The sequence below is a fragment of the Cyprinus carpio genome, chromosome B13, assembly GCF_018340385.1.
Source record: "Cyprinus carpio isolate SPL01 chromosome B13, ASM1834038v1, whole genome shotgun sequence".
NCBI classification, from domain to species: Eukaryota; Metazoa; Chordata; class Actinopteri; order Cypriniformes; family Cyprinidae; genus Cyprinus; species Cyprinus carpio.
In genome coordinates, this window is record NC_056609.1 from 24,803,271 (window position 1) to 24,830,332 (window position 27,062).

Below are 27,062 nucleotides of genomic sequence, written 5' to 3' on the forward strand. Positions count from 1 at the left end.
CAAACCACAGAGGCCACAATAGCAGGCTGGTGGTCAAAGTGCTGTAGGTCGCATAAGTCATTTTTCCCTGATATAGCGGAGGCATGCTTTTAGATACAGCAGACTCTCATACTCTTTGTGCCATGTGCTCGTCGTATGGGACGCCTGTGATCACACTAACCACAGGACACTTTCAAGTGCTGCTGATGAAAGAGGAGGATTATTTTGGATGTCTATATTCTGATGCACTCAAGACATACTAGATATTTGTATGAATTATAGAAACAGTAATATTCAGTAACATTATATCAAATCTGTTTTATGCTGTTAACAAGTTTATTTTATAAAAGCATACTTAGTTTACAGTGCAAGAACTCCCTCTAGTGTCAGCTGGTGTATACACTTGAATTTAGTGTTTATTGTAAGGAACATGGAAACAATATCTGCCTGCATTTATATTATGAAAATCATAATAATGTAAAAATGGTAAGAGTATCAGTAACATTTTCCAAAAAAGACTCACTCATTAAAATCACCTAATGCATCAGCTAACATGAACTAATAGTTAGTAATATATACTACCATTCAAAATTTCCGGTTCAGTAAGATTTTTATTATGTTTTTGTATGTAGTACTCATCAAGGCTGCATTTATTTGATAAAAAAAATAATATGAAACATTTTTACAATTTAAAATAATTGTTTTGTATTTGAATATATTTTAAAAAGTAATTTATTCCCATGATTTCAAAGCTGAATTTTCAGCATCACATGATCCTTCGGATATCATTCTAATATGCTGATTTGCTGCTCAAGAAGAATTCCTTATCATTAATGTTGAAAACAGTTGTGATAATTAATATTGGTTTGGAAACCACGATACAGGATTCTTCTATTAAATTCAAAAAAGCATTTAAATAGAAATCTTTGTAACTTTACTATCACTTTGGATCAACTTAATGTACACTTGCTAAATAAAAGTCTTTATTTAAAAATAAATAAAAATCTTACAGATCCCAAACTTTTAAATGGTAGTGTATATTTTAAGGCATTTATTTTGGTATCAGAATGTCAAAAGTCCAATGCTAAATAACTGCATTTTTAAGACAACTAAGCTAGTATTCCACTATAAATTCTGCCTTATAGTGATTAACGCAAAAAAAAAAAAAAATAAAAGAAAAATAAAACACACAGAGAAGGTGGGAAAAAAAAAGGGCAAAAAGAGACAGAAAATCCTCCATTTGAGTGATAAATATCCTTTAATGCATGACTAAACTCTATAAGGGGTCCTTGAGCAGCACAACAGTGAGAAATTCTTTCCGTTTTCATACTTCTCAAAAAAATCTTAACAATAATTTATTTGCAAAAAAAAAAAAAAAAAAAAAAAAAAAAAAAAACTTAAAAATGATGAGAACCACAAATGTATGCCTCAGTCCCAAACCAACAAAACTGACATTTCTCATTTCTACATTTCTTCTGTATTATTTCATTCGCAGCCTAATGTCAAAGTCACTTCCCCATTGTTCACGGGGGACCTCAGCTTAAATATTAATGCTATTAACTCATCTGATAGGAAAGCAAACATTTTAAAGGCACTCTGGACTGTCACAGAGTCAAAAGATGCCCAACTAAACTAAAAGCACTAGTGTGACTACAGCCTGCATAAAAACCCATGCAGTCATATCTAAAAACTGAGGAAAAGTCTTTAACTGACATGTTGTAAATAGTGTATCGTACAAAAATAGCAATGTGTTGGTCTGTGATACACTAGGTAAACATTAGTGTTTCTTTGGTTAAGTGTGTCAGAACAGCAAAACGAGGTTATGAGGGTTTTTCAAATGCACTGAAACAAGAACATTGCTGGATGAAATCATTCTCATACCAATAATAACTTCAAAAATGTGCATGCTGTTCTTCAAGTTGATGTCATGAGGTGGAAGACATTTGACATCTCAAATAGCCAACTTCCTTCTCATCCACTAAACGCACAGCAAGAAGGTTAAAAAATAAAAGAGGAAATGATGAAAACCACCTGATCAGCTTTGTGCTGATGGTATGAAAAGTGCCAAAGCAAGAGTTTCCTGTGTCTCAGAGCTCTTGCATAAGAAATCCACAAGATTTTCTGAATTTCGTGGAGCAACATGACATGATATATGACCAAAACTGCATTTGTGATCGCATTACGTGAAATCATTATTCCATGTTCATATTTATAGATAAAATGTAAATAATATCTAAATGGCAACGACATGCCGATTGGAAAATACCATGATAAAAAAAAAATACCACCGATGACCACAGATCATCAATACCTTTAGCAACACGATTCTGACCAAACATCTACTCGCCTTGAGGGAAGAAGACCATGTTTTTCGCTTGAGGAACAACCCATAGATCATCTGATACGGTAAAGTGCAAGACTGCAAGAAAAATCAAAAAGCAGAATTGAAAATAATTTATCAAGAGACGTAATTTCTTTGAAAGATTCAAATAATTGCTCTAACCCTTTGCAATACTGACATGCCCTCAAATGTCTTCAATTTGGGGCCTTTTGAGAGAATTAACGGGAAAAGTCCACTTAGAAATATGGATGAATGAAGAGCTGGAGTGTGTTTGAGGTGGTGGAAACAATTCAAAACACACAAGTAAAACTATTAAGCTAATTTTCCCTGAAAGCCTTTTTCTCTCTCAACGTAAAATCCACATATGGCATAGTATTATTCTTTGGTACGATTCTCCCATCCTCAAATACAGAATCAAAGTCATTCTCTTGGAATGAACTCAAATGTCAGAACAGATCTACGGCTCTTCTTTGGGTTGGTGGAGTTGGCACGGGAAGAGAGAAGAGAGCATACGATATGAGAGGCTGTGTAAACCTCAGCAGACGACGATACGGTGCACCACCCAAACCTCACCTCAAAAGAGACACTTTTCCCACAGTCCCGTCTGCTTTGAAACCCTTTGAGGGTCGGAGTCTGATAGTGAAGCACTCAAGAGAGCTGTCATAAGACTCTGATCCACAATACTGGTCCTGACCTACATATAATCAAAGTGAAGATTTCAGTCCCAACAGTCATGCAGTCGTCTCCCAGAGTTCTTAGGGGAGAGAAAAAGAGTGGCTAGTGTTGACTCAAGGTTGCCAGTCTTTGCCTCGATGATCAGGAATGTGCTTATAGCGACACCTATCTCCAAAATGACAGCCAGTGGTCCTCCAGAAGTAACACTCATCTTCATTGACAGGACCTCTGCGTCTTGGCCTGGAAGAATGACGGATTTGTTTGGACATTTGCAATAATTTCCGTTAAAAAACATCAAAAAGCGAGCACCATTACTTTTCTTATTAACACCACAGAGTCTGAATTACCCAGCAGCCCCTGCAGGTTGTTGAATAGCAGGTGTCGGCAAGACTCTCTGAAGCCGTCGATCTGGATATCGAACCACTAGTCGGGTATTCTCAATAAAATGTCCCTGAGAAGAGCGTTTTACAAGGGTTTTACATACAAATATAAAAACATGCATATTGGAAGATCATTACGGTTTCACTCACATTGAGTTTCTCCATCGCACGGGAGGCCATGTTGGCATTCTTAAAGTTAACAAACGCACAGAAACGTTCATGCAGAACCCGAATGCTGTCAATTTCTCCATAACTGGTGAACATCATCAAAAACGAAAAGAAAAATCATTGGAAATCGTTTTAGAAAATGATTCACATATTGTAAAAAGCCAATGTGGCATCAGATCTCACAGTTTGAACAGGTCCCGCAAATGTTTCTCTGTCAGCTCTGTGGTCACGTTGCCCACCCACAGGGAACTGCAAGGCTTGTGAAGGAGAGTGAGAAAATGACAGAAAGGGAAATATAGATACAGAATTAAAGGGAGAGAACAATGTTCACAGATTTAAACTGAAATCCGTTATATGATGGCTTACCCTGGTTGAAGGAGAGCACAGTCCTGATTTAAAGCTGTAAATTGGAGGAGAGCACAGTCCTGATTTAAAGCTGTAAAAGAAATTTTTGTTTTATGTTTTTAAAGCTGTAAAAGAAATTTTTGTTTTACAAATATGTACAATGAAGTTAGTTTTGGATTGAACAAAACAGCTGTTTTTTCACAATTTTGGTTTGTCTCAAGTTGCACAAAATGAAACTTATTTTGCACTAATGCCACACTTATTCATTTGTTATATTCATCAGGTTAAAAAAAAATTAATAAAAAAAAAAAAAAAAAAAAATATAAAATATATATATATGTTTATATATATATAAATTATAATATATTATATATAAATTAGATAAAGTACACTCATATATTATGACATATAATCAAGATAATAATGAATGTTTCTTGAACACCAAATCAGCATATTAGAATCCTTTCTGAAAGATCATGTGACACTTGAAAATTCAGCTTTGCATCACAGGAATAAGTTACATTTTATAATATATGTTAAAACTGAAAACAGTTCTTCAAAATAATATTTCTGTGTTTACTTTTTTGTGTGTTACAAAATAACATGAGTACTGATTCTGGTCAAAATTAGTGTAGCAATAGCACCCTCGTGTGGTTCAATAAAAGAAATGAAAAAGAGCTCTTACCCTTGGCTGCAACAACAGCCTGCACCGTGTTGTATTTTTCCAGCAATTGAATACTCTGTTCCTCATCATAGCCAAGATCCTAACAAAGAGAACACCTTTATTCATTGCAGGCCTCAAATTATATTTCTATGTCTTGACCCCTTTTTAAACTGAAACACTTCACTCAAACATCATCCTATTGTTATTCCAATCTTGTTTGACTTTCTTCTGTGGAACAAAAAAGGAGATGCATAGCATGTCTGAGCTGCTTTTATTCCAACCAAAGTTATGTAGCTCCAAAAATATGGGTGAGTCATATGGACTCAGATGTTGAAATGTCATTTTTTCCATTGATCTTTCACAGAGAAGAAAAACAACAAAGATTTGGAACAAAAAAAGTAAATGATTTATGAATAGTTATCTTGGGTTCTTTGCTTTGTAGAGGCTTTGTACATAGAAACTTTGGGCATTTAAACATACAAATTTTATGAGTATGTTCTTTGTTCTCTGGTACTAGAACCCACAGCCTTTGTTCTTTATGCTCTACTAATTGAACTACAATGAGAAGTCCTGTCCTTACCAAAAGTTGTTGCACTTTACAGTACAAGAGGTCATTGACCGCTTCTTCACAGTCTTGGTCCAGATTTAACACCTGTTCCATAGCTTTCTCAGCTTCACTGTACCTCTATTACAAACAAACCCACATATAAAATCATTGATACACAGCTAAACAGAGATTCCCTCCATATACAGGAAGAAAAAAAACAATAGGCCAACAGGTCATACCTTAAGCCCCATAAGTGCACTTCCCCTGCGGTAATAGCCTTTGGGCCAATCAGGAGCCATTTGGATGGACTTCTCAGCATCTGCGAGGGCCAGAGGATACTGCTCCAGACAACAGTAGCAGTAGGAGCGATTTCCAAAAAACCTGTTACCCAAAAATCAAAGCTAGTTAATAAAACAACAAAATGCAAAGACAGTATATGTGGATATGATTTCATGCATCACCTGTAATCTTTCGGGTCACATTTGATGGCCTCTGTAAACAGACTAACAGCTTGTGTGTACTGACCCTCCTGAACAAATCGAATCCCTTTTTCTGGAGTGAAGAGAAAGAAAGACTCAAATGGAAGAGATGGATTTGGAGGAATGTATGAGTAAAGAATAACAGCAAAAATGTTTGACAATGATACTCTTGTTCAGTAAAAACCTAAGCATGTGATCTACTTGAAATATTGTGAAAGAACAGTTCACCTAAAAAGGGAAATTAGGTCATTGATTCACGTTCATGTCTTTCCAAACCTATTTCTTTTTGAAGAACATTCTGGAATATTCTTTTTAAATAATGAAAGTGAAGGTGGACTGGTGCTGTCAAGTTCCAAAGTGACAAAAAAAATAAAAAAAAATAAAAAAAATTCATAAAAGTAATTCATCAGTCTTCTGAAGCCATTGAGATTTAATTTGTTTTCCAAAAAAGCATTCAGATTTTTAGATCCCTTCCAGCTTTACCTTTTATGCTCCACTGAAGGCAGAAATAGAAGGTTGGAACAACATAACAGCATAATGACCATTTTAAGGTTAAACTACACACACACACACACACACAAAAAAAAAGTGTCAGAAGGAAAGAGATTTTTACACACCTACTAGTAAGGCACTTCTTTTAGTTTTAGCATCTGACAAACCTATAACCTGTTAAAAAACAAAAAAATCATATTAAAGCGATATCACGGGTTATTTTCAACAATGTCAAAAGCAAAACACATTTAAAGCTGCATGAAAAACAACATTCAAAATATGTAACTACTACTCTGAATGATGATAGAATAGTTCAGGAAGGATGTGATATGATTTTCCGAAAGCAATGTCTGCATCTTAGTTCTATTACTATTAATCTCAAATTATATTTCAGTGTATACTTTATTGAAAAACATTACTTTTGCTTTTTAATAAATATTTTTAAAGCTGGAAAGTGCCTTCTAATAAGGCACTTCTTTTAATTTCTTTAATCTATTCACTGTATGCAACATTATAAAATTAGCACATCCCAAATTAGTACACTACCATGCTTTTGAAAGAAGTCTCTTATGTTCACCAAGGCTGCATTTATTTGATCAAAGATACTGTAAAAACAATAATATTGTTAAACATTATTCCAAGTTAAAACAATTGCTTTCTATTATAATCTATTTTAAAACTGAATTTATGTGATGCAAAGCTAGCAATAGTGTCACATGAGCCTTCAGAAATCATTCTAATATGCTGATTTGCTGCTCAAGAAACATTTTGTATAATTAACAATGTTGAAAACAATTGTGCTGCTTGATTTTAGGAAATATAATTTTTTATTATAAATGTCTTTACTGTCAGTTTTGATGCATCAATATAATGCATACATAATGACAATAATTAAAAAATGTACTAGCTAAATTTTGGAATGGTAGTGCACACTAAAAATAACTACAAAAAAAAGAAAGAAAAATAAAGATATACAGCAGTAATTAAGGCAATATTTTACAAAAAAAAAAAAAAAGGCCGCTGGAATTTGGTCTCACTACACATTTTTTATATTATTTTAAGCTCAACATGTTACTAAAGCACAACACACTTGGGCTTGCAAGGTAAAAACTAAATCTGTAGTACCAGGAAACATGCAATCTGTCAGGACAGTAGCAGTACTACCAGCTAAACAAAAAAAAAATCTGTCATATAAGCCCAAAGTGACAGCACCTATAGATTTATGAACTATGTTAATACCCAAGATTCCAAACGCCCAGGTTCAGCATTTACAGGCTCCACCTTTGCAATACAAGAGTGAGGGCAGCCCACAGATGGCAACAAAACACATGATACTAAATACACAATTACAAAAACTTACTTCTCCTGTCCTGCTCTCATTTTCCTTGTTCTCTTTCGACTTGTGAGCTCCTTTACTTTTAGCTTTGGGTCGAATGTGACTGACAGCATTGGCAACAAAAGCACTGTTCACATCCCAGCCTGGGTCCTAAAAATGAAGAAAGTGTCAAAGTAAGCAACTGAAACAATTTAAAGGGGTCATATGATGCGATCCTATTTTTCCTTTTCTTTAGTGTGTTATATAGCTATTTGTGCATGTATAAGATCTGCACAGTAACAAAGCTCAAAGTCTCCCACAAAAGGATTTATTCTATCTAAAAGAGAAGGCTGAATTCAAATATGCGTAATTCAAATACGGGCCCACATTTTTACGTCACGATGTGGAAATATGTGTGTAATGCTGCCCAAATGTTCATGCAAAGAAAGTATTTTATAATATATTTATGTCTATATTGGTGTGCTCTTGCGTGCTTTCAGCTCATTTACCATCGTCTAGTTACAGGTGGTAACTGTGTACCTTGTCTGTACCACTTCTTTTTTCTTTTTTTCATAAACTGGGCCCCTATGTCTGTATATATTTATGTCACCTATAAGCTTTTTCAGCTTCTTTGGGGGACCCATTTCACTATACCAATTTCGTATTGTGTTTGCTGGATTTATTTTTGAATTAACAAACAAAGAAGGCATGGTTTCAGGAACCACAGTAGTGTTGATTCAGCCATGTCAGGGAGACGCTGTTTGTTTCTGTGCGAAAGCAAAAGCACTTTATTTGGCCTTCCAAAAGTAGATGCAATGAGGTATCATTGGTTAAGATTTATTTACAGCAGAACAGCACAACCCAGATGTTCGAATTTGTGCAACGCATTTGAACCTAGGCTGGCTGTACAAAGGTTATTTCTTAAAAAAAAAAAAAAAAACACCATAATGTCATTCCAAACTTGTATGACTTTTTCTGTTTCTGAGAAACACACTCACACACACACACACACACACACACACACACACACACACACACACAAAAAAGGCTGGCTGTACAAAGGTTATTTCTTAAAAAAAAAAAAAACAACTGAATCAGCTACTGTAAGTAAGTATTTTTTTCTTAATAGTTTAAGTATTTGCTATTGACTGTTCAAATGCGGAGTTTTGCACTGTGTAGAGTATCGCGTTGTGTGTGTGTGCGTGCGGGAGAGAGAGACAGGGTCACACGGTGGAATCAGCTGTCTTAACCACCTGTGGCTTGTGTACTGCAAATACATACGAGCATCATCACTGTGTCTGTAACGCAACTCTGTTCCCCTTTTGGGCTTGAATTGATGGTTAAACTAAGGACATTATTCACGGTCTTTACATTTATGTTAAAAGCTGAAGCTCGTGAATTTGGAAAGGGGCATTACATTTCCGATGCGTGCTTGTGGAGTCAGCTGGCCAATCAGAGCAGACTGTGCTTGTCGGAAGGAGGGGCTTTGTAGAAAACGACACGTTTGAGAGAGGCAGCGCATAGAGGATCTACAATACTGTACAGTATTTGAAAAATAATGTGTTTTTTGAACATTAAAGCATGTCAACATATTCTGTTACACCAAATACACAAAATAATGATCTTTAAAATAGCATCCGTTTCTATACCTCCTCACTTGAACGAGCCGCGGGCTGATGATTGCTTTTGTTCCCTGATGCCAGTGGAGGTCCAGAAGGACTTTTACTTTGAGGAGCAACTGGCTTCTCTTCCACACTTGAAAGGCCAATACATTCCACCTCCTCTGACTCAGACTCCTCAGACTCGTCAAGTTCAGAATCAGCTCCAGCATTCTCCTCCCCCTGAAAGAAAAAAATACCACATTTGAATAATAATTGTTTGTTTGTTTTTATTGCAATATGTGTAAATACATGTACCAACATTGTAATATCAGCGTAGCGCCATTTTGGCAATTCTGAGCAGTACGCAGGCGGTGTACGCTTCTGTCTGTCCGCCTGCATACTGCTCAGAATTTCCAAAATGGCGCTACGCTGATTTGGAGAGACACACAGGAGAGGAATTGTTGAATAAATTAGTTATTTTAGTTTTCTTTGTGTACAAAAAGTATTCTCGTCGCTTCATAACGTTACGGTTGAATAACTGATGGCAGCTCCCGAATGAGGAGCAGCACACAAGGGCTAGACATGATGCCAGAACTGTCAGAACGTTAAAAAAAAAAAAAAAAACAGTGCAGAAGAAACATCCTGCGTCTAAGACCTCTTACAGAATCCTCACTCTACTAGTTTCATTTTACCTGTTCAGTACTTTCATCCTTTTTACCCCGCTCCAGTTTCTTCCGCTGACGTTGGCGCTAAAAAAAAAAAAAAAAAAGAAAGAAAAATTAAAACATTTTTGGCAGCAACACAATGGACATAATGAACCCTATTTAGGGCTCTGTTAACAATAAGAAAAAAACAATGCTCAATAGATCTGCCCTGACAGTCAGCTCTAGGTTAAAGTGGATTCATTCTTGTACTTAGTGTGTTAAAGTTAATTTCCTCTCACCTTCCTTTTAGCTTTGCGTCTCTCTGCTTTCCGTCTGGCCTTCTCCTCCTCACTAAGACCTTCCTCACCATTTAAGACATCCTGTAAAACACACAAACACAAATGTATTAGTGTATCAGGAACATACATCTATATATGTAAATACTTTGTTTCAGAAGAGAACATTTTTAGACTAGGCCTATGTCCTTCATTAAAGATGTTTAAGAAGGTAATCCAACCTTATTTGAAGATAGATTTTAGTTACATGTGCTGCCTATAACAAGGTTGAAACAGTTACAAAACCACTGTGGAGGACTTTGGCCTCCATAAATCCATATGCAGATTGATAATGTACAAATGAATGAAAGTGAATGAAAGCAGTGTTGCTCACTCTATGAGTGGTTAACCAACTAAAATGCAAATCAAAACTTAAATTCAAGTGGACCGCAGGGGAAAAGCTATGGGCCAGAAGACAACTCTTACACTCTGTAATGTTACTGTCAGTTAAGAATGCACACTATCATGGACCGATAAGACACAATTTGAAAGTTCCAGCATGAATGCGAAACATTCACCAAAATAATACACAGAGTTCCTTGAACAAAAGAGCCTCAGAGCAGCTGCACAGTATATGCTGGGAGTATCTCTGCTTGGAGCACACTGACCTGACCTTAACCCAACTGATATGTTAAGGCCTGACTAGAAGATAAAGTTCATGCACTAACAAAAACATCAAGGACCCAAGGTTAGGCAAAGATACCTACAATGCCCCAAAAATGTTTGGACACCTAAAGTCATACTTAAAAGTATCAGTGCCTTTTGCATTACATACAAATACCAAGTGTTATTTGGAAAAGTTAACTTTATTCATTTCTCAGAACTGTTTTTTTTCCCCCTCATTGGTACTATTGATTTTGACCAACTGGTGATTTTTAAAAGACATATAAAGCTAGTTTACCAAAAAATTACTACTGTTCAAAAGTTTGGGGTTGATACAATTTTTAATGATTCTTATGCTCATAAAGGCAGCATTTATTTGATCAAAAATACAGTAAAAACAATGATATTGTAAAATATTATTAGAATTTAAAATAACAGATTCTATTTAAATATATTTTAATATTTCATAAATGTAATTTATTCCTGTGAAGGCAAAGCTGAACTGCTTTGCTGTTACTTTTGATCAATTTAATTTGTTCTTGTCAAATAAAAGTAAAAATAAATAAATAAATAAATATAATACTGACCCTAAAAGTTTAAAAGGTATTTACACTAATCAAAGATTTTAGTATTAAAAGGTATTTATAGTAGCCTTAAAAGTGTATAAACAAATTTTATACTATACACACTCTAAGGTTATTGTGCAGAAATCATGCAGGAATAGTTGCCATAATTGTTAAAAGACCTGAATTAAATTTTAATTAAATTTCAGACTTTATTTTCAGATTTAATTTCAGACTAAACTATTAGTCAAAATAAACGTCTGCAAACAGTTCGGAAACATGCAGGTCTTTTGACCTCTTATTACTGATTTAACTTACATCTTGGGCTAATTCAGGAAAAAGAGCCCACTGTTCTTGTACCTGTGAGAGTGTGTGGTCATTCTGCTCGGGGAGGGCACCTGTGTCCATCTCCTCTGGCCTCTCATCACTGGAGCCTGTAGAAAGATGCGATAGAGAAAACAATGAATGAAGTCCAGTTCAAGCAGAATCAGTCAAGCATTAGCCATGATCATATTTTCTGAGAGGCGAAACGTTCAATACTGCAGAAATGAAAGTTAACACTAGATCACACAGTCCCATCCCACCAACATTTACCATTTCCTATAGTTCATGTGAAACTCAAAATAAAAAAAATACCATACATTTGTGACCACTTCTCATTCACTTCAAAACTGCCAGACCATCATGTTAGTCAGAGTGCTACAAACCCAAGAAAACATCACAATCAAGGATTGGTTTTACTTCTGTAACTGCATTAGTTCCTCTACAATACTTTACCTAAATTCAAGGTCTACGTTACAAAATTGTAACCTTAACCACTGATGTTTTGGCTTTGCAAGGTCCAGCTGTGCAAAGATTATAATTTCACATCATCTTTGCTACAGACAAGCCAACCAAATCCAGAGCAAAATGAGTTATCAGCAAGAAGAAAAACACACTCACTCACTAGTCAACAAACATGGGACCTAAAGTCCTGCAGGACTGCAATTCAACTGACAGGTAGCCTAAAGTTTCCTTGCAATGGTAAAATTAGACCTTGCAGACTTTTCTCCAAGCTACACGGCCTCACATAAACTACACAGCTCAAAACATTCCTCAAGAAAGCCATTTACACTGTGACCTAGTAAAGCAATTCATTCTCTGAAGATCATCCAACAGCTGTGTTTTGGATTTTGTCATCAACTAATGTAAGCAGATGGATTGTTTTCTTTTATGGAATTCTTGAGAATTCAGTGATAAGTTTTATTCCTGATTAAGCCCAGGGCTTTGATACAATACAATAAGCAAGCATCTGCAAAATGTCCAAAATATAAATTTTCGTTTCACATAAACAGCACAGAATGCGCAAGTCCCACTTTTTGCATTTGTTAACCAAACACCAACATTCCTGGTTCAGAAAGAGATGTGGCTTCGAGACTTTATAAACTTGTTAACTGATTCCTTGTTACAGAGAAGCAAAGACTCCCTATCCTCAATCACTCCCATTAGCCATTACCACACTCTTAATATCCTGCATATAGAAAAGAGACGCAGACAGCTTGCCTTCGGTTACAAATCACAGCCAAACTAACTCCACAAATCTCAAACAAATACAGATGTATGCTAGAAGCAGGCTGTGATGCATTGCCTAACACACTTCCTTTAAAGTGACTCATCTCACACGTTAACAACCAGTCCAAAAAAAACTGATTTACCTTGGTAAGACACAAACCACGTGGCCCTCAGCTAGTCACATCTTCCTCAGATCATGCAAACTGTTCCATGCAAATGATCCCAACTGATACTGTTTTCACTGTTGTGAGTCACAATGCGGAATCCATTTGATTAAAACAGCAGCTGAGAATCATGATTCATACAACAAAAAATCTAATTGCTGCAACAGCAGAAAAGACAAGTGAGAATTTTAAGAAGGTGTTACAATGTTAACAAAGATGTTCATTTCAAAATATGAATATTAGCTATTTGGACTACGTGACAAAACATCTCTGAACATTTTACTATGAATGCAACAGACAGGCAAATTGCAGTGTACAGCAACAACTCTGGAGAGGAAAAAAAACTATGTACACTTTAGCATTTTATGGTGATGGATCTTGTTCTTATGAATATTCACATTTCTTAAGTACATCCTAATATTAGACAGTACTTTAAGTAATGAAGACTGCAACATTTCAACAAATACAATAACACACACACACACAACTGTGCTTTGGAGGGAAAGAAAAAAACACTGTACACAGATCTTGCTCTAATGCATAATTATTTACATATTTAATTGCAAACTTTGAGTAGAGCTCACTATTAGACAACACACATTAGCAGTACTTTATGTAATGAAGACTGCAACAAATAAAAAAAAAAAAATGTATACAAAATACATGGTGACAATACACACATTCACTCTCTCTCTCTCACACACACACACACCTAAAAATAAAGTGAAATGGGTTTACAGCCAGATTTCAAAGGGGAACCTTTTCAAGTTCCTCTAAGAATTTTCATTCCATAGCTCTTTAGAAAATCATTCATGCAATGGTGCTTTAAAGAGACAAGACAACAAAACCCAGTCTGAAGAATCCAGTTTTTAAACTGGTAGCTGTGTTTTGGAACAGAAAGAGGTTTCTATATGACTATTGGCTGGTCAACTAGTTACATGTTTCATAAACCATCTTGCCAAACTTAAGCAAGATGGGTTACCAGCTTAGACTATATAAAAAGCAACAACCGTGTTTCAAAAAAACAGCTACAAGCTTGTATTTTCAAGATTAAGAACTTTTGTTAAATTTCCAACAACACAGGGGTAAATTGAGAATCCTAAATGGTTTGTGATAAGGTCTGTTGTTATTATTGTTAAGAAACACTGAAAATCATTTGTTTATAATTGTAAAAAGTCTTGTTTGCTTTTAGACCAGAAGCAACCTTTAACCCCCAAACTGTGCTTTTAATAAACAAGCCAACAGAAATCACTCCAAATCATCACTAAATGTTAATAAAAACACGATCATACAGAAAAAGATCTGTTAAAATCAGATTTAGCGTCTCTGTGATTCACAGGCCTGTTGCATGTGATTTCTTAAGTTTCTGAATTAGTTTTCAATAATAAACTAAAACTGTTTAAACAAAAAGCCTGTACATTAGGCCTGCCTTTCTTTGTAAAACTTAATTAAATTCATTTAGAATCTAGGAGACGTTAACAAACAACTTGAGTTCATTCTATTCTGGTAATATTTTTACATTTAACATTAAATGTGGATTTGACAGAAATAAAGGTTTGGAAACTATTACAATCTGCAAATTAAAACTATACGGGTGACAACCGCAGTTACGTGTAGTAATATTTTCATAAATGACTTTTGCATGAACTGATTTATATCAAATGATTTCTTTTGATATAAAACTGACTGGTGTAATAAAACTTTGTATCACTGTCACTAACGCGCTTTAAGGCGATACAAGCGGATCGGATCGTGTCGTGTTTTACGGTTCTGATTCATGGAAAACTAACTTTATAAGTCGGACAGACAGAAACAAAGTTTCCATGCAGAGAGACTCACCGCTAAGCCCGAGTAACCGGCAGAAATCCAAACTGAACTTCATTAGTCCAACCATTCAGCATTATTACCCCTAATACCGCTACAGGAACTTAAATACAACAGAATACACGTCAATTCAACAAATGAATCGTCATATTTAAACTTGTGGTGTTTCGCTTCCTGGGCGTCGAGCGAAGCGCCAGGCGGGTGTGTTGAACTGAACTCAAGCGCCTCCCAGAACGAGCGTCTTAAAGGGCCGCGGGGTCCATAGTGTTCTATAGCAACACTTCTTCACTATGGGATCAAGCTATTCCACATTTTTTTTCTACTATGGCAAAACACATTTTATGACAACCTCAGGCCATCCGAGATGTAGATGAGTTTGTTCATCTGAACAGATTTGGCATTACATCACTTCCTCACCAATGGATACCATGCAGTGAATGGGTGCCGTCAAAATTAGGGTTCAAACAGCTGATAAAAATATCTTAAGTAATCCACAAGCCTCCAGTCCATCAATAAATGTCTTGTGAAGCAAAATCCTGGGAGACTGTACTAATCAAATCCATTAATAAGTTTTAATTCCATTTTATTTTTTATATTGCTTACTCCAGTGAAAAAGTCATCTAGTCTGAATCAGGAGAGAAATACGCAGATCAAGCACCATTTAGAACGGAAAACAGTACAAAATGGTTCTAGAGACACTATTAATGGTTTCGGACTTGTATTTTGGCCAGAAGCAACAGTTTAAAGTTAAAATGGCTTAATTATGTTTCCTATTTACACACAGCTTTTCTCTTCACAAGACATTAACTGATGGATTGGATTACTTGTGGATTATTGTGAGGTTTTTATCAGCTGTCTGGACTCTCATTCTGACGGCACCCATTCACTGCAGAGCAAGTGATTTAATGCTAAATTTCTCCAAATCTATTCTGATGAAGGAACAAACTGACCTACAACTTGGAAGGCCTGGCAGTAAGTACATTTTCAGCAATTTCTCATTTTTTTTTGGTGAACTAAACCTTTAAATTGCATCTTAATCCAGTTACAATAAATAAAATATATTTCTATTTCATATTTATCAAATGTGAATTCTGCAGTTCTGAACTACTAGCATCACCACACAGAGAAAAGCTCAAAAGTATTTAGAAAAAATCTATAAAGCCTCAAACACCAGCCCCCTACTATCATAGCACCAAATGAGTTCTTTACTCTCAAAACAATGTCACAGCTTTTTGAGAACATTCAGTTTGGTTTCTGGTCACACGGACTATCACAAGTTATAAAAAAAACCTGCAAAAGTAGCCCATTCCTTAGACTGGTTAGACACCATATTGAATTTAACACATAAAAAACAAGGCGGTGAGGGATTGATTTACAGTCTTTACAATGCCACACACTGCATTAAGGTCCAAGATCATGTAATTATTACAACTCACAGCTTTCAAATTTGTTCTTGAAGTTTACGTCTACTTTTTTTCAGAAAGACATTTTGACAGCTGAACAATCGCTAGGTTGTTATACAACAGCTGAATCCACTGAACACTGTACTTCAGTCCCTCACAACTCATTCCTGTCAAAAAGCAAATATAGTGCTACACTGACTAAGGTATATTTATTATAACTATTTTTATATTTATTAACATTTCACTAAAAAAATTGAAAATTTGGGAGTGTTAAAAATACAGAATAACCACATACGACGTTAACAACACTTCTTATTTGTCTTCATCTCTGTTTTCATTAAAACATCCCATTGGAAAATGACATTCCCCACTGAAGGCCATGATCACAGTCGCTTGAAATCTGCTAGAACTTTGAGAGCTGAATTCCAGCCAGCTGCACCCATAACACCTCCACCTGAATGAGAAAAACTTATATAAATGCTGGAAAACACAGGGGAGGTCATGCACATTGCACATCAAGCTCAACATATACCTGACCTGGTTTTATGAAACGTGATATCACACTGATGACATTTCTAAACCCAATACGCACTCTTTTAGCCTTCATTTATTCAGGCACAGACCTGGATGGCTGCCACTGCCACATAAGTACAGTCCTTTGACTGGTGAGCGGTAGTCTGCGACAGAGGGCAAAGGTCTCGCCAGGTAAAGCTGATCCAAAGACATTGAGCCATGAAATATATTCTGTGGCATAAAAAATACATGTAATGAATGTTTGGAATGGTATGACATGCAAATTAACTTCCAAATAGAAGATTAAGAGACAAAATCATTCTGTATGGCTGTGAAAATTACTAACAAAACAAAGTTATGAATTTAGAAATTGTCCATGTTTATTAAATTTAAATATTCATACCCCTCCAGTGAGACTAAAGACCCTCTCCAGATCAGCAGGGGTTAAAATGTCTTTGCCAACTATAGATTTTTTAAATCCAGGTGCATAACGCTCAACCCAGTCGAATGCTGTGAAACAGGAAACAAAGGACCAATTACAACAAAGATCTTATTACTTTGAGACATGTGATATCATTGCGGTAGCACAAACGGTGTGTCTGTGTTTAAAAGCAGCGATTTCATCGCATTCCCATCTATCAGAGTGTGAATTTTTAGATGATAATGGTGGAGGAAGGGTCTAGCTCATCTAATGTTTTGAAATATTATTGCAGTGATGAATCCTTCAGAAATCATTCTAATATGCTGATTTGGTGCAATTATTATTGGTGTTCAAATATTATTAATGGTTTGTTTTTCAGGATTATTTGATGAATAGGATAATTTGAAAGTATGTGTTTGAAATGGATTTTACCATTAAATATGTCTTTATGGTCATTTCTGATCAATTTAATGCATCCTTTGTGAATAAAGGTATTATTATTACTTAAAAAAACTACCTACCCACTTTTGAATGAAAAACTAATTTACCCACTTTTTACTTACACAACTTTTGAATGGTAGGTTTGCGCAATGTTGATAATATAAAGAAATGCTTCCTAAGCACAAAGTCAGCAAATTAGAATGATTTTTGAAGGATCATGTGACACTGAAAACTTAAAATTTTGCTTTGCCATCAGTGGAATAAATTGCATTTTAAAATGCATTTTTTAAATTTTATGTTAAAATGTATAACATTTATTTATAATTGTCATAGGATTTCACAGTATTACTGTTTTTTATATTATTGATTTAATAAATGAAGCCTTTGTGATCACAAGATCCCTTTTTTTCAAAAACATTAAAAAAGAACTCAACAAACCTGTTTGTATTACACTTTGAAAGACCTCCAAAACCTTTTACAATCACAAGGCTTATAATGGCTGTGCACACAAACGGCACAAAAAAAATGCAAATAGGTCATTAGGTACCTGTGTCAGCAAATCTCTCCCTGTCCTCGTCAGTCCAAGCACGGCGACCCTCCAACAAATATGGCGTAAACTGGATGAAAAGAGACACCACATGACAGCCGGGGGGCGCTAGAGTTGGATCCAGCACTGAGGGAATGGTCATTTCTATCATAGGCCTGCACAAAAACACCAGAAGATGAATCGGGATATCATGTAAATCGATGTGGTTCGGTGAAGTGAATGGAAAACCATCACCATAAACCCTGTCCATGAGTAACAGATGTGTTGTCTGTGAAACTCTGGTCGTGACTTGCAAATTCAGTGTGTAATGTGCAAATATTAGTTGTTCCATTATAAGCACCACTGCAGGTTTTGCCAACCTGGAGGATGGGCGTCCCTGCTGGCCCTCCCTGTAGGCCTCCTCCAGCACCTCCACACTCTCACAGTTCAGGTGGATTGAACACTGATGATGTGGACCTGGTTTTCCATCCGCACTATTTGGAGCAGCCAAGAAATTAGGCAGCTTGTCTACAGCCACTGTTCATTTGCGATGGACAGAGATTACAGAATATTCCAATCAACAATTATACAGGAAAAAGACAAACTGAACTACATAAAATTAAATTACAGTTCTTGCAAGGCAGCACCCTAGCTACCAAAAGTACGTTCCAAGAATGTTTTGCTAATGTAACCATTAGGCTATGAAAACGTTATTTCTTTGAACGTTTAAAATGCCCAGTTTTTTAAATGCTTTAAAAAGTCTTGGTTATGCGAGTGTTCGAATATTCTAAATATAATTTCTCAAACATTAATGGGTCGTTACAGTCATAATGAATTATCTTTGGTCTTGTCTTGCTTGCTTAGTGTCAAGACAACAATAGAGGTTCCTTACACAAAACCAAAGCCTGAAATATGAACACTCTTCTTTTGCTGCCTTGCAAGCACTGTGTTTTTTTTTTTTTTTTTTTTTGAAATGCATATTTAGTTTGATGAAATGAAGCGTTAAATTCTCTGTAATCTTACCATTTATCTTGGTAACAGGAGAGGTGTAGTCAATCTGATCTACAGCCGTGATGAATGCCTCTGACAGGGCATCCTTTACCAGGACAACCACAGACATCAATTATTCAGACTTGTCATTAACATTTAAGTAAAATGGTTGTTAATTTTTCCACATTACTATTATTATTTTTTACATTAGACTAATAAAAATAAGTTCAATGTGGTTCTTTATCTTCTGTCTGTATATATAGATATATAATCCTACTCCAAACTGAACTAACTCACATGTGGACAGTGTTGCCGGTCAAAGAATAGGGTCACTCCTTGAGTAAACTCAGATAAAGTGACTCTAGCTCAAGGCCACAACAAAGTGCTGACAGAATAGGATGACATTAACTGTGAATGAACTGTGAATCACTTTTAAACATCGACTGTGAATGATGAGAAGTGATGTGGTGTTCTGGGGTTTATGTGTTTTGTTGTTGTGTTGTGTGCTTTTTGGGTGATGTAGGGAGTGGCGTTGGACAGAACCACTTTACTGTGGACTTCAGTTCCATCTGTCAGCACAACACCCTTGGCAGAACCATCCTGACCAATAAGGACCTTTTCAACGTCCTACAGGCCCCCAGGAAAGCCACAGATTAATATCCGTGAGGCAGACGCTTCTTTTGAATAAATGTGCTTGAGAAAACGGTTACACCTACTTCCTGAATACTAACCCTGTTTGTGAAAATATCTCCTCCGAGAGACTGGGCGGAGCGGGCAATCGATTGAGACACTCCACCCATTCCTCCCTCCACGTAACCCCAGGCACCTTTCTCTTTCTCCAGCTCACCCATGACATGGTGCAGCAGGACATATCTACAAGATTGAGCATACAGTCTCCACAATAACACACAGTGTCCACAACAACAATCCCAACACATTCTGAATCTGTTTGAACACATAAATGTCAAACTATTCTCACCCACTTCCAGGATTATTTGGGCTTGTGTTTGCACCAATCACAGAGTCAGTGGCTAATGTGGCTCTCAACGGCTCTGATTCAAACCAGCGATTGAGCACCTACAAAAAAAAAAAAAAAAAAAAAAAAGATATTTCAACCAAAAATGCTTCTAATGCCAAATTCATGTTATGAAGCGCATCCTCAAACCTAATTCCTTAGGAAATGCATAAAGTCAGAAATGAATGATTCATATTTTGACATGTATTTTATGCATTTTCAGATAAAACTTTAAATATACAGTATTTGGTCAAGATTTTGCAATAATTAAGATTTTTTAAAAGAAATCTATTGTGCTAAATTAAGGCTGTATTTATTTGATCAAAAATACAGTAAAAACAATAATATTATGAAACATTATTATGATTTAAAATTACTGTTTTCTATTTTAATATATTTTTTTATGTTTTTTATTTATTTTATAATGTATTTTATTTCTGTGGTTATTTCTGTCTTTGTGAGGGTATTTGATTTTTTTGAGAGTCATTTAAACAAATCTAAATTAATCCAAACTTTTAACCACCAGTGTAGATGCAGGTACCAAAAAAGTTGCCATTTGTACTATTGCAGATGTGTTTTAACTTGAGCACAGAGGACAATACCATTATCTGGATACTAATAATCTGTACATTAACAGTACATTGCAAATTATTTACAATGTTTGACCTGTAGGGGGCAGAGTCTCAAACTTTTATGGAGACCGTCAGGCCTATATTAGTTTTACTTATTTTTTGGTTTCTTCGTTGTGAAATTTGATCAGAAATGTTCAAGAATTGTTTTTGATTTGACCTTCATGGGGTCTGCTAGTTATTCAGTCAAATATATTCAAAAATATGTATTTTAACCCACCTTCATAACTGGAGCTGTAACAAGTTCATAGAAATCTGGTATATTCTTTCCCAACTGCAACCCTATTAGCATGGAAGAACATGGATTTTTCTTTAATTTATTAGTTTTATAAGCACTTGTCTTATAAGACGCTCTGGCTTAAGTGAGCAACAGCAGAACAATTAAGGGAAATCTGGTTTACCGTGTGTTATATATAATCATGAAGCATCATTACCAGACTTCACCAAAGGTTTCAAGCTCCTGAGGGCAGAAATTTTCTTTCTCAAAGAGCCCTGAGTCAGTCCTGGAATGTCAACAGGTGGTAAATCTAAAAGAGGGTGGATGGCACAGCCCAGTCTTTCCAAATAGGATAAAAATTCAGGATAGACCTATAGTGATAGGACAGAGAAAAAGCAAACACATTAAATCATATAAATTATGTATATTTAGTTCATTATTTGACGTAGACGGGTGTATAGGCATTTTGTTTTTAGTGTCACATGCAAGTTGAACACACAAGTTCAAATATAATTCCTCTTGTCAGTGACATTGAACCTTGGCATCTTTCTCTGAGAATTTGCCAATCTCTTTCTGGGTCTTTGCCAGGTCAGCTCCAAGCGTTAAAGATGGCGGTGGTCGCCCTCTTACACCATCCTCCAACATGGGGGTAAATGAATAGGGGTCCCTCATGTACACCTTGAGGCCATGTTTCTGCACAGAAAGACACACTGTGGAGAACTGCTGTCATTTTTAGCTTGAAAGGAAATAAGTAATTAATCATCTGCCACTTGCTTCTTCTCCTTGTGAAAAAGAAGTGTGCCTCTTGTACTGAAAGTGAAATTGTAGTGTCCTTCAAATCTTAAAAGTATATATAAAAATGATACTTGCAGATAATGAAATAAAATGACACTATTATGACTGTTTCTTAACACTTTTGGAAAGTATGTCATAATGTCAGATTAAAAGCATTAATTTAAAGTACATTTTAAATCACTGTTTTAATAATCTTCTGTCATGCTTTTTATAGAAGTATATAAAATAGAAATGGTCATAAATGATTGTCAAAACACTTGGAAATATAAATTTTAAAGACAACAGAATTATGAAATTACACTGCCATTCAAAAGTTTGGGATCAGTATGATTTTTATTGTCTCTGCTGCTCATCGAGGCTGCTTTTATCTGATCAATACAAGATCAATACATCAATACAATACAAGTCTACTTACTATCAAGTTTTATCAGTTTAACGATAAAGTAAAACAAAGCTGCATAAAGTCTTAAAAAGAGAAAAAATCTGACCACAAACTTTTGAATTGTAGTGTATATTGTTACAAAAAAATTGTTTTAATATTTTTTTTTTTAAAAATGGTAGTGTACATATAAAGATGTAAAGTCCTACTTATGTGAAAAAAATGCATTTAATATTATATTTAAACAATTATACATAATTATCACAAAAAAAAACATGCAATTAAAAAGTATTCTAAAGTGTGCTTCTCTTTCATAATGTTTGTCAGGTCCGTCTGAGACACAGCACTATTGATAGCTAGTTAAAGGGGAGCCGATCAGTTTTAAACAAGAGCGAAAGAGAGGATCGGGCATGTAACATCAATATGAACATCACCTTGAGCTCCAGGTCCTGGTAGATGTGTGGGCGCAGTAAACTGAGCAGATAGGACGCCCTGGAAAAGAGGAACCCTGAAATAAACAGCCAAAGTCATGCAAACCACACTGATTCACAGCTGAATTTTAATATATCTTCAGGGTCAATCAGAAACGTTGACTTAAAATGCTTAGACTATGTACTATATCAGTTCTGAATTTCTAATTATTGCTAATAACAGAGTGCTTGAGAAACTGATCTTTGGCCAGTCTGTAGGGGATTTAGGTAAGCATGGTCTGGGTGATAAACCTGAACTCGCACCTGGAATAATCTCCTCAGATACGGCTGCTCCTCCAAGTACATGTCTGCGTTCCAGGACTGCTGTTTTCAGGCCTCCCTTCTGCAGATATGCTGACTGGGTAAATCACAACAGAAGGTTTCAGACAAAAAACTGTTGTGCAACTGGTGTGGTCAGATACATGAGATACATCAGATTTGGTGTGTACTTACAGCAATAAGGCCATTGTGACCTACAAAGAAAGAAAATAATTGTAGGTTTGTTCAAAGCTATCTAAATTCTACAATCATTTACACGATGTTGAATAATAGCCGATGATGAATGTAGCCTACCATTATTATGTATCTCCTAAAACTTGGAGACTGTGAAACAAAGTATAACTGCCGTTCAAAGTATGCAGGAGTTTGCAAAAGCATATTTAGATATAATAAAAAAGGATAAAAAGTAGAAAACTCTGCATGGTTTCACAGTAACGTTACATAAACTTTTACTCCTGCAGGGCTCAACAAAGCCAATTCCTTATGGAACCGCTTTACATCTTTGGACGTTTTTGATCTCATTGGGACATTTGTAAACAGAAAATCATAATCGTTTATAACTATTAACTCAAATTATTAGTATCTGGTTCACAAATATACATTTTCTCCAGTTTCGATGAAATTATTTTAACGAAAGCCCTCACAACGACGCAACAACAACTCTGACTGGTCCCTCCTACCCAGCGTTGAGGAAAGTAACAGGCGCCACGTGACCACGTTGTCTGCGCAATGTTTTAAAAGTGGTCTCAGTAATAATTTCTAGCTATAAAACGACACTGATAAATTGTAATTAAAAAATAAAGTTAAAATAGACACTCAAGAGGTCACGTAAAATAATTAACATTTTCATAATCGAAGAAAAGCCCCGCCCAGCCATGTTACAATTTTGTTCTGTTTCTTTAGGCCGTGTATGTATGTCTGTCTGTAGCCTACCTGCACCGATAATAATCGCGTCATATTGAGGTTTGAGGGCAGTGTTGCTGTGGCTGTGGCTGCCGCGCCGTGTCACTGATATAACCCCTCTGTGCCATAAACCTGCCCTGACAGCCGCAGCCATGACGAGTTCTGACAGCCCTCAAACCCAAAGCTCAAACTCCACAGCTTCGCCCCTTGGAACACATGGAACACTCCTCCCCCCCAAACCCCAGGAACCTGGGGCCCTCACAGGAATGCTAGGGGGTCAATGGAAAAGTTTAGAGAAAAAACAGGTAAAAATGTACAAATAAATAAATAATACATTAAACGAACTAAAATAAATATTTAAAAAGGATTCAAATAATAAATCAATAATAAAAACAAACAGTACAGTAATATATTGAGTACAAAAAAAAGACATAATAATATAAAGTAATAGAAACTTTTTTTCCAAATAATATTTTACACATATGTATAATATTAATCTGTAACAGTATATATTTGCTATATATAGCCTACTAGATGATGCTATTATGTAGCTTCGGTGAAAGGGATTATATACACTGTTAACTATTTTCTTGTATTTTTACAGTACAGTACTGGCAGCACGGTTGCCAGCAAGTTACTGTATTATGTTTTACAGTAATTATACATATATGTACTAACAAAACATGCCATATTTTGGACATTTACCATAGTATTAACATGTCTTTTGAACCAGAACTGTCGTTTACATTCACAGCAGCCAGGACAAACTTTGGTGTGACACCACTAATGTAAAAATACTTTAAAATAGATATACCCATAATATCTTTTAAGCAAAACCAGACTTTTCGTTGCACTGATTCTGCCGGAAAGCATTTCTTTTGTTGGTTTTATTGCTGTTTTCCAGTGACTCGGTTCAGTCAGTATTAATCAGCCTAAAAAAAAAAAAATGTGCAGAACAAAGACTTTTTGTGCATTTACTAATAACTTGTATTGAAGCAAGAGTAGCTATAGAGAAGCAGCTGAAGAAAGCTCAGTTAGAATCATTGTAATATCAACAATCTCTTGGTAAATCTTTATACATGGTTAACTGTGAGAATTTGAGAATCTTGAGAAAATTTTCAGTGTAAGACCAAGGTCCAAAGTTAAGCAGAACGCTTGATGGTCAAAGGGCTGTTTAAAGAAACCAAGTCTTTACATTATTCTATAAGACTTTAACCTTGATTTATAATTTTTACTAGAAAGTAGGATAGCCAGCTAATGTAGGCCTCAATATAAACACTTAACAGAGTGATAGTGTTCCACTACTAAGTGTGCAATATCAAGACAAAAACAAGAAAAGATCTTTGTCTATTAATACCCTGGCACAAGGAAAAATCACAAGACAGAGGCAAATGATCTCACATCAGAGCCACAGAAGCTCCATTGTATTGAGCTGCTTCTTAAAGCGGCTACTGAGACCAGTGTGAAAACTGATTATGAATAAGATGAACAGATATCACCTGTTTGGGGCATGCCTGCAATCTCAGAATTTGTAAAAATGTGATCCACAAAATAAAACTGTGGACAAAATAAGTACAAGTTGTTTACTGTATCGTCATCATTTCTATATCCTGTGAGAAGAAAGAAAGAAAGAAAGAAAGAAAGAAAGAAAGAAAGAAAGAAAGAAAGAAAGAAAGAAAGAAAGAAAGAAAGAAAGAAAGAAAGAAAGAAAGAAAGAAAGAAAGAAAGAAAGAAAGAAAGAAAGAAAGAAAGAGAACAAAGCCACTTTTATTCCAGTAGGTGGCGGCAAAGACTTTGGGTTGTCATAATACAGAGGAAGCACTCATTCTATATCAGCTTCAAAAGTTAAATAATAGCTAAGAATCTAGATCATTTATTATTACAGGTAGGCTTGATCATCTGAGCCTTTTTATGTATTAGTACTTCAATTCATGTATGATTTATTAATGTTTAATTTGTTCACATTAGCTGAAATGAACACTACAACATTTAGTCATTCAACATTTACTATACGTTTATTATCTTAATGTTATTTTCAGCATTTACCAACCAATACAGCCGCACAATGACCTAACACAAACAATCATATTTTTATAAGATTACCAAAGATTAATAACTGCTGTAAAAATATTGTTTATTGTTAGTTCATGTTAGTGAATGCATTAACTAAATGTTAACAAAAGAACGCATATTGAGATTGTCTTTTTCTTATATCTTGTTAACATGAATCATTGACTATTTAAGATGGGGACGTCATAGTTAATTCAAAGCCTTTTGAATATTGTCTCTTTCCATTATAAGACACGTCAAATAAAGTCGCTTCAAAGCCTTGCCGTACTTAAGAAATGTTCTCTTCAGCTAAGAGAAATCATCTTGACTGAAGAGCCCGTCTGAAGAGATCATAAGTGGTTCTCTCTCTATGCTAAATATGATAAGAGATGATGCATCAACGTCATGCTGATGGGACTGCAGACAGCTTTTAGAGACACATTTGAAAAACAGGAGGTTTGTGGCTTTGTGCATTTCACTCAAGTAACCGAAGATAACCAAAGCTTAGGCCTTAAATGAATTAGAAACTCAATTTGAGTCTATATGATGTGTAATTGCCGTGACGCAGTATACAATATCCTTTAACTTCTATTTGTTTTGCTTATGCTGTGAAAATCAACTCCTATTGATTCAGGTTCTCAGAAGGAAAAGAAATAAAGTAGCCTGCTATTAGACAATCTAGGGTTTCCCGACACCTCTATTTTGGTCAATTATGGTCAAGACAGAGAGATACTCTACAGGCACGCCAGCTTGGCTTTCCTTGAAGGAACACATCTGGACAACACACAGTCAACGTTAATTTGATCAAGGCCAGGGAATTTTCTTCTTGTAAGCGAAAATTAACACTTCATTCCCTTTGTCGGCAGAAATTCTACACCATGGGCTCACGGCCAAAATGAAATTAGCTGAAAATGGTCCTGCTTTAAAGTATAATTAGCTCATTGTTGGGCGGCCTAATGAATATTCTTCCAAAGAGATGATTTTAAACTTTGGGTAAAGATAATGATAGTGTTGTTGATGTTTACTTAGTCTCTGAAGACTATGTTATTTTTCAGGCCTACACAACATTTTGATAATGAGAGTGGTGCAAAGATAACAACTGCAGGCCTAACAATAGCTAGTAGGCCTATATTGAAATTGTGTATTTATAATGGAACAGCATAAAAGCTACATGAAATTTGCTTATATATGTAGAAATTTAAACTAATTAACTCAACTAATTAACTAGCCTGAGTTGATTTAAGCTGATCACATCAGCAAATCATCTTAGGCTCGTTTCTGTAGATATTAGGAGTTTACCTTCAATCCTAGAGCAAACACTGTTTAACTAGGTAATGCATCCATATGCCTCTGTTTTTAATT

General features: G+C 35.5%; 2 protein-coding genes across 2 annotated transcripts; both read right to left on the reverse strand.

Moving 5' to 3' along the window:
- Positions 1–1,218: 1,218 nt before the first annotated feature.
- zgc:123010 (uncharacterized protein LOC641500 homolog) lies at positions 1,219–15,066 on the reverse strand. Its single transcript, XM_042737408.1, is given in 16 exon segments — positions 1,219–3,235; positions 3,343–3,446; positions 3,526–3,628; positions 3,727–3,800; positions 3,906–3,943; positions 4,574–4,652; positions 5,133–5,237; positions 5,339–5,480; positions 5,561–5,651; positions 6,196–6,244; positions 7,431–7,556; positions 9,035–9,226; positions 9,679–9,735; positions 9,930–10,010; positions 11,492–11,565; positions 14,686–15,066. Coding segments are annotated over 16 exon segments (1,497 nt in total). The 5' UTR covers positions 14,741–15,066; the 3' UTR covers positions 1,219–3,108.
- A 793-nt stretch (positions 15,067–15,859) lies between these two features.
- On the reverse strand, positions 15,860–23,872 carry pyroxd2 (pyridine nucleotide-disulphide oxidoreductase domain 2). Its single transcript, XM_042737409.1, has 16 exons — positions 23,682–23,872; positions 22,923–22,942; positions 22,734–22,827; positions 22,434–22,507; positions 21,363–21,518; positions 21,043–21,196; positions 20,829–20,890; positions 19,944–20,041; positions 19,696–19,837; positions 19,468–19,591; positions 18,998–19,081; positions 18,355–18,511; positions 17,996–18,150; positions 16,990–17,096; positions 16,697–16,817; positions 15,860–16,527 (listed from the first exon to the last, which is right to left on the reverse strand). Exons 1-16 carry the CDS (start codon positions 23,803–23,805, stop codon positions 16,457–16,459), a joined length of 1,743 nt encoding a protein of 580 aa, XP_042593343.1. The 5' UTR covers positions 23,806–23,872; the 3' UTR covers positions 15,860–16,456.
- Between the last annotated feature and the right edge of the window lie 3,190 nt (positions 23,873–27,062).

What these genes read in the sequence shown, in the direction of transcription:
- pyroxd2 (XM_042737409.1), bottom strand. Translation starts at nt 23,805, where the DNA reads ATGGCTGCGGCTGTCAGGGCAGGTTTATGGCACAGAGGGGTTATATCA. An exon ending in ACCAGGACCTGGAGCTCAAG is followed by an intron (nt 21,519 to 22,433) that starts GTGATGTTCATA and finishes CTTTCTGTGCAG; the next exon opens with AAACATGGCCTCAAGGTGTA. An exon ending in TCTCAGAGAAAGATGCCAAG is followed by an intron (nt 21,197 to 21,362) that starts GTTCAATGTCAC and finishes CTATCACTATAG; the next exon opens with GTCTATCCTGAATTTTTATC.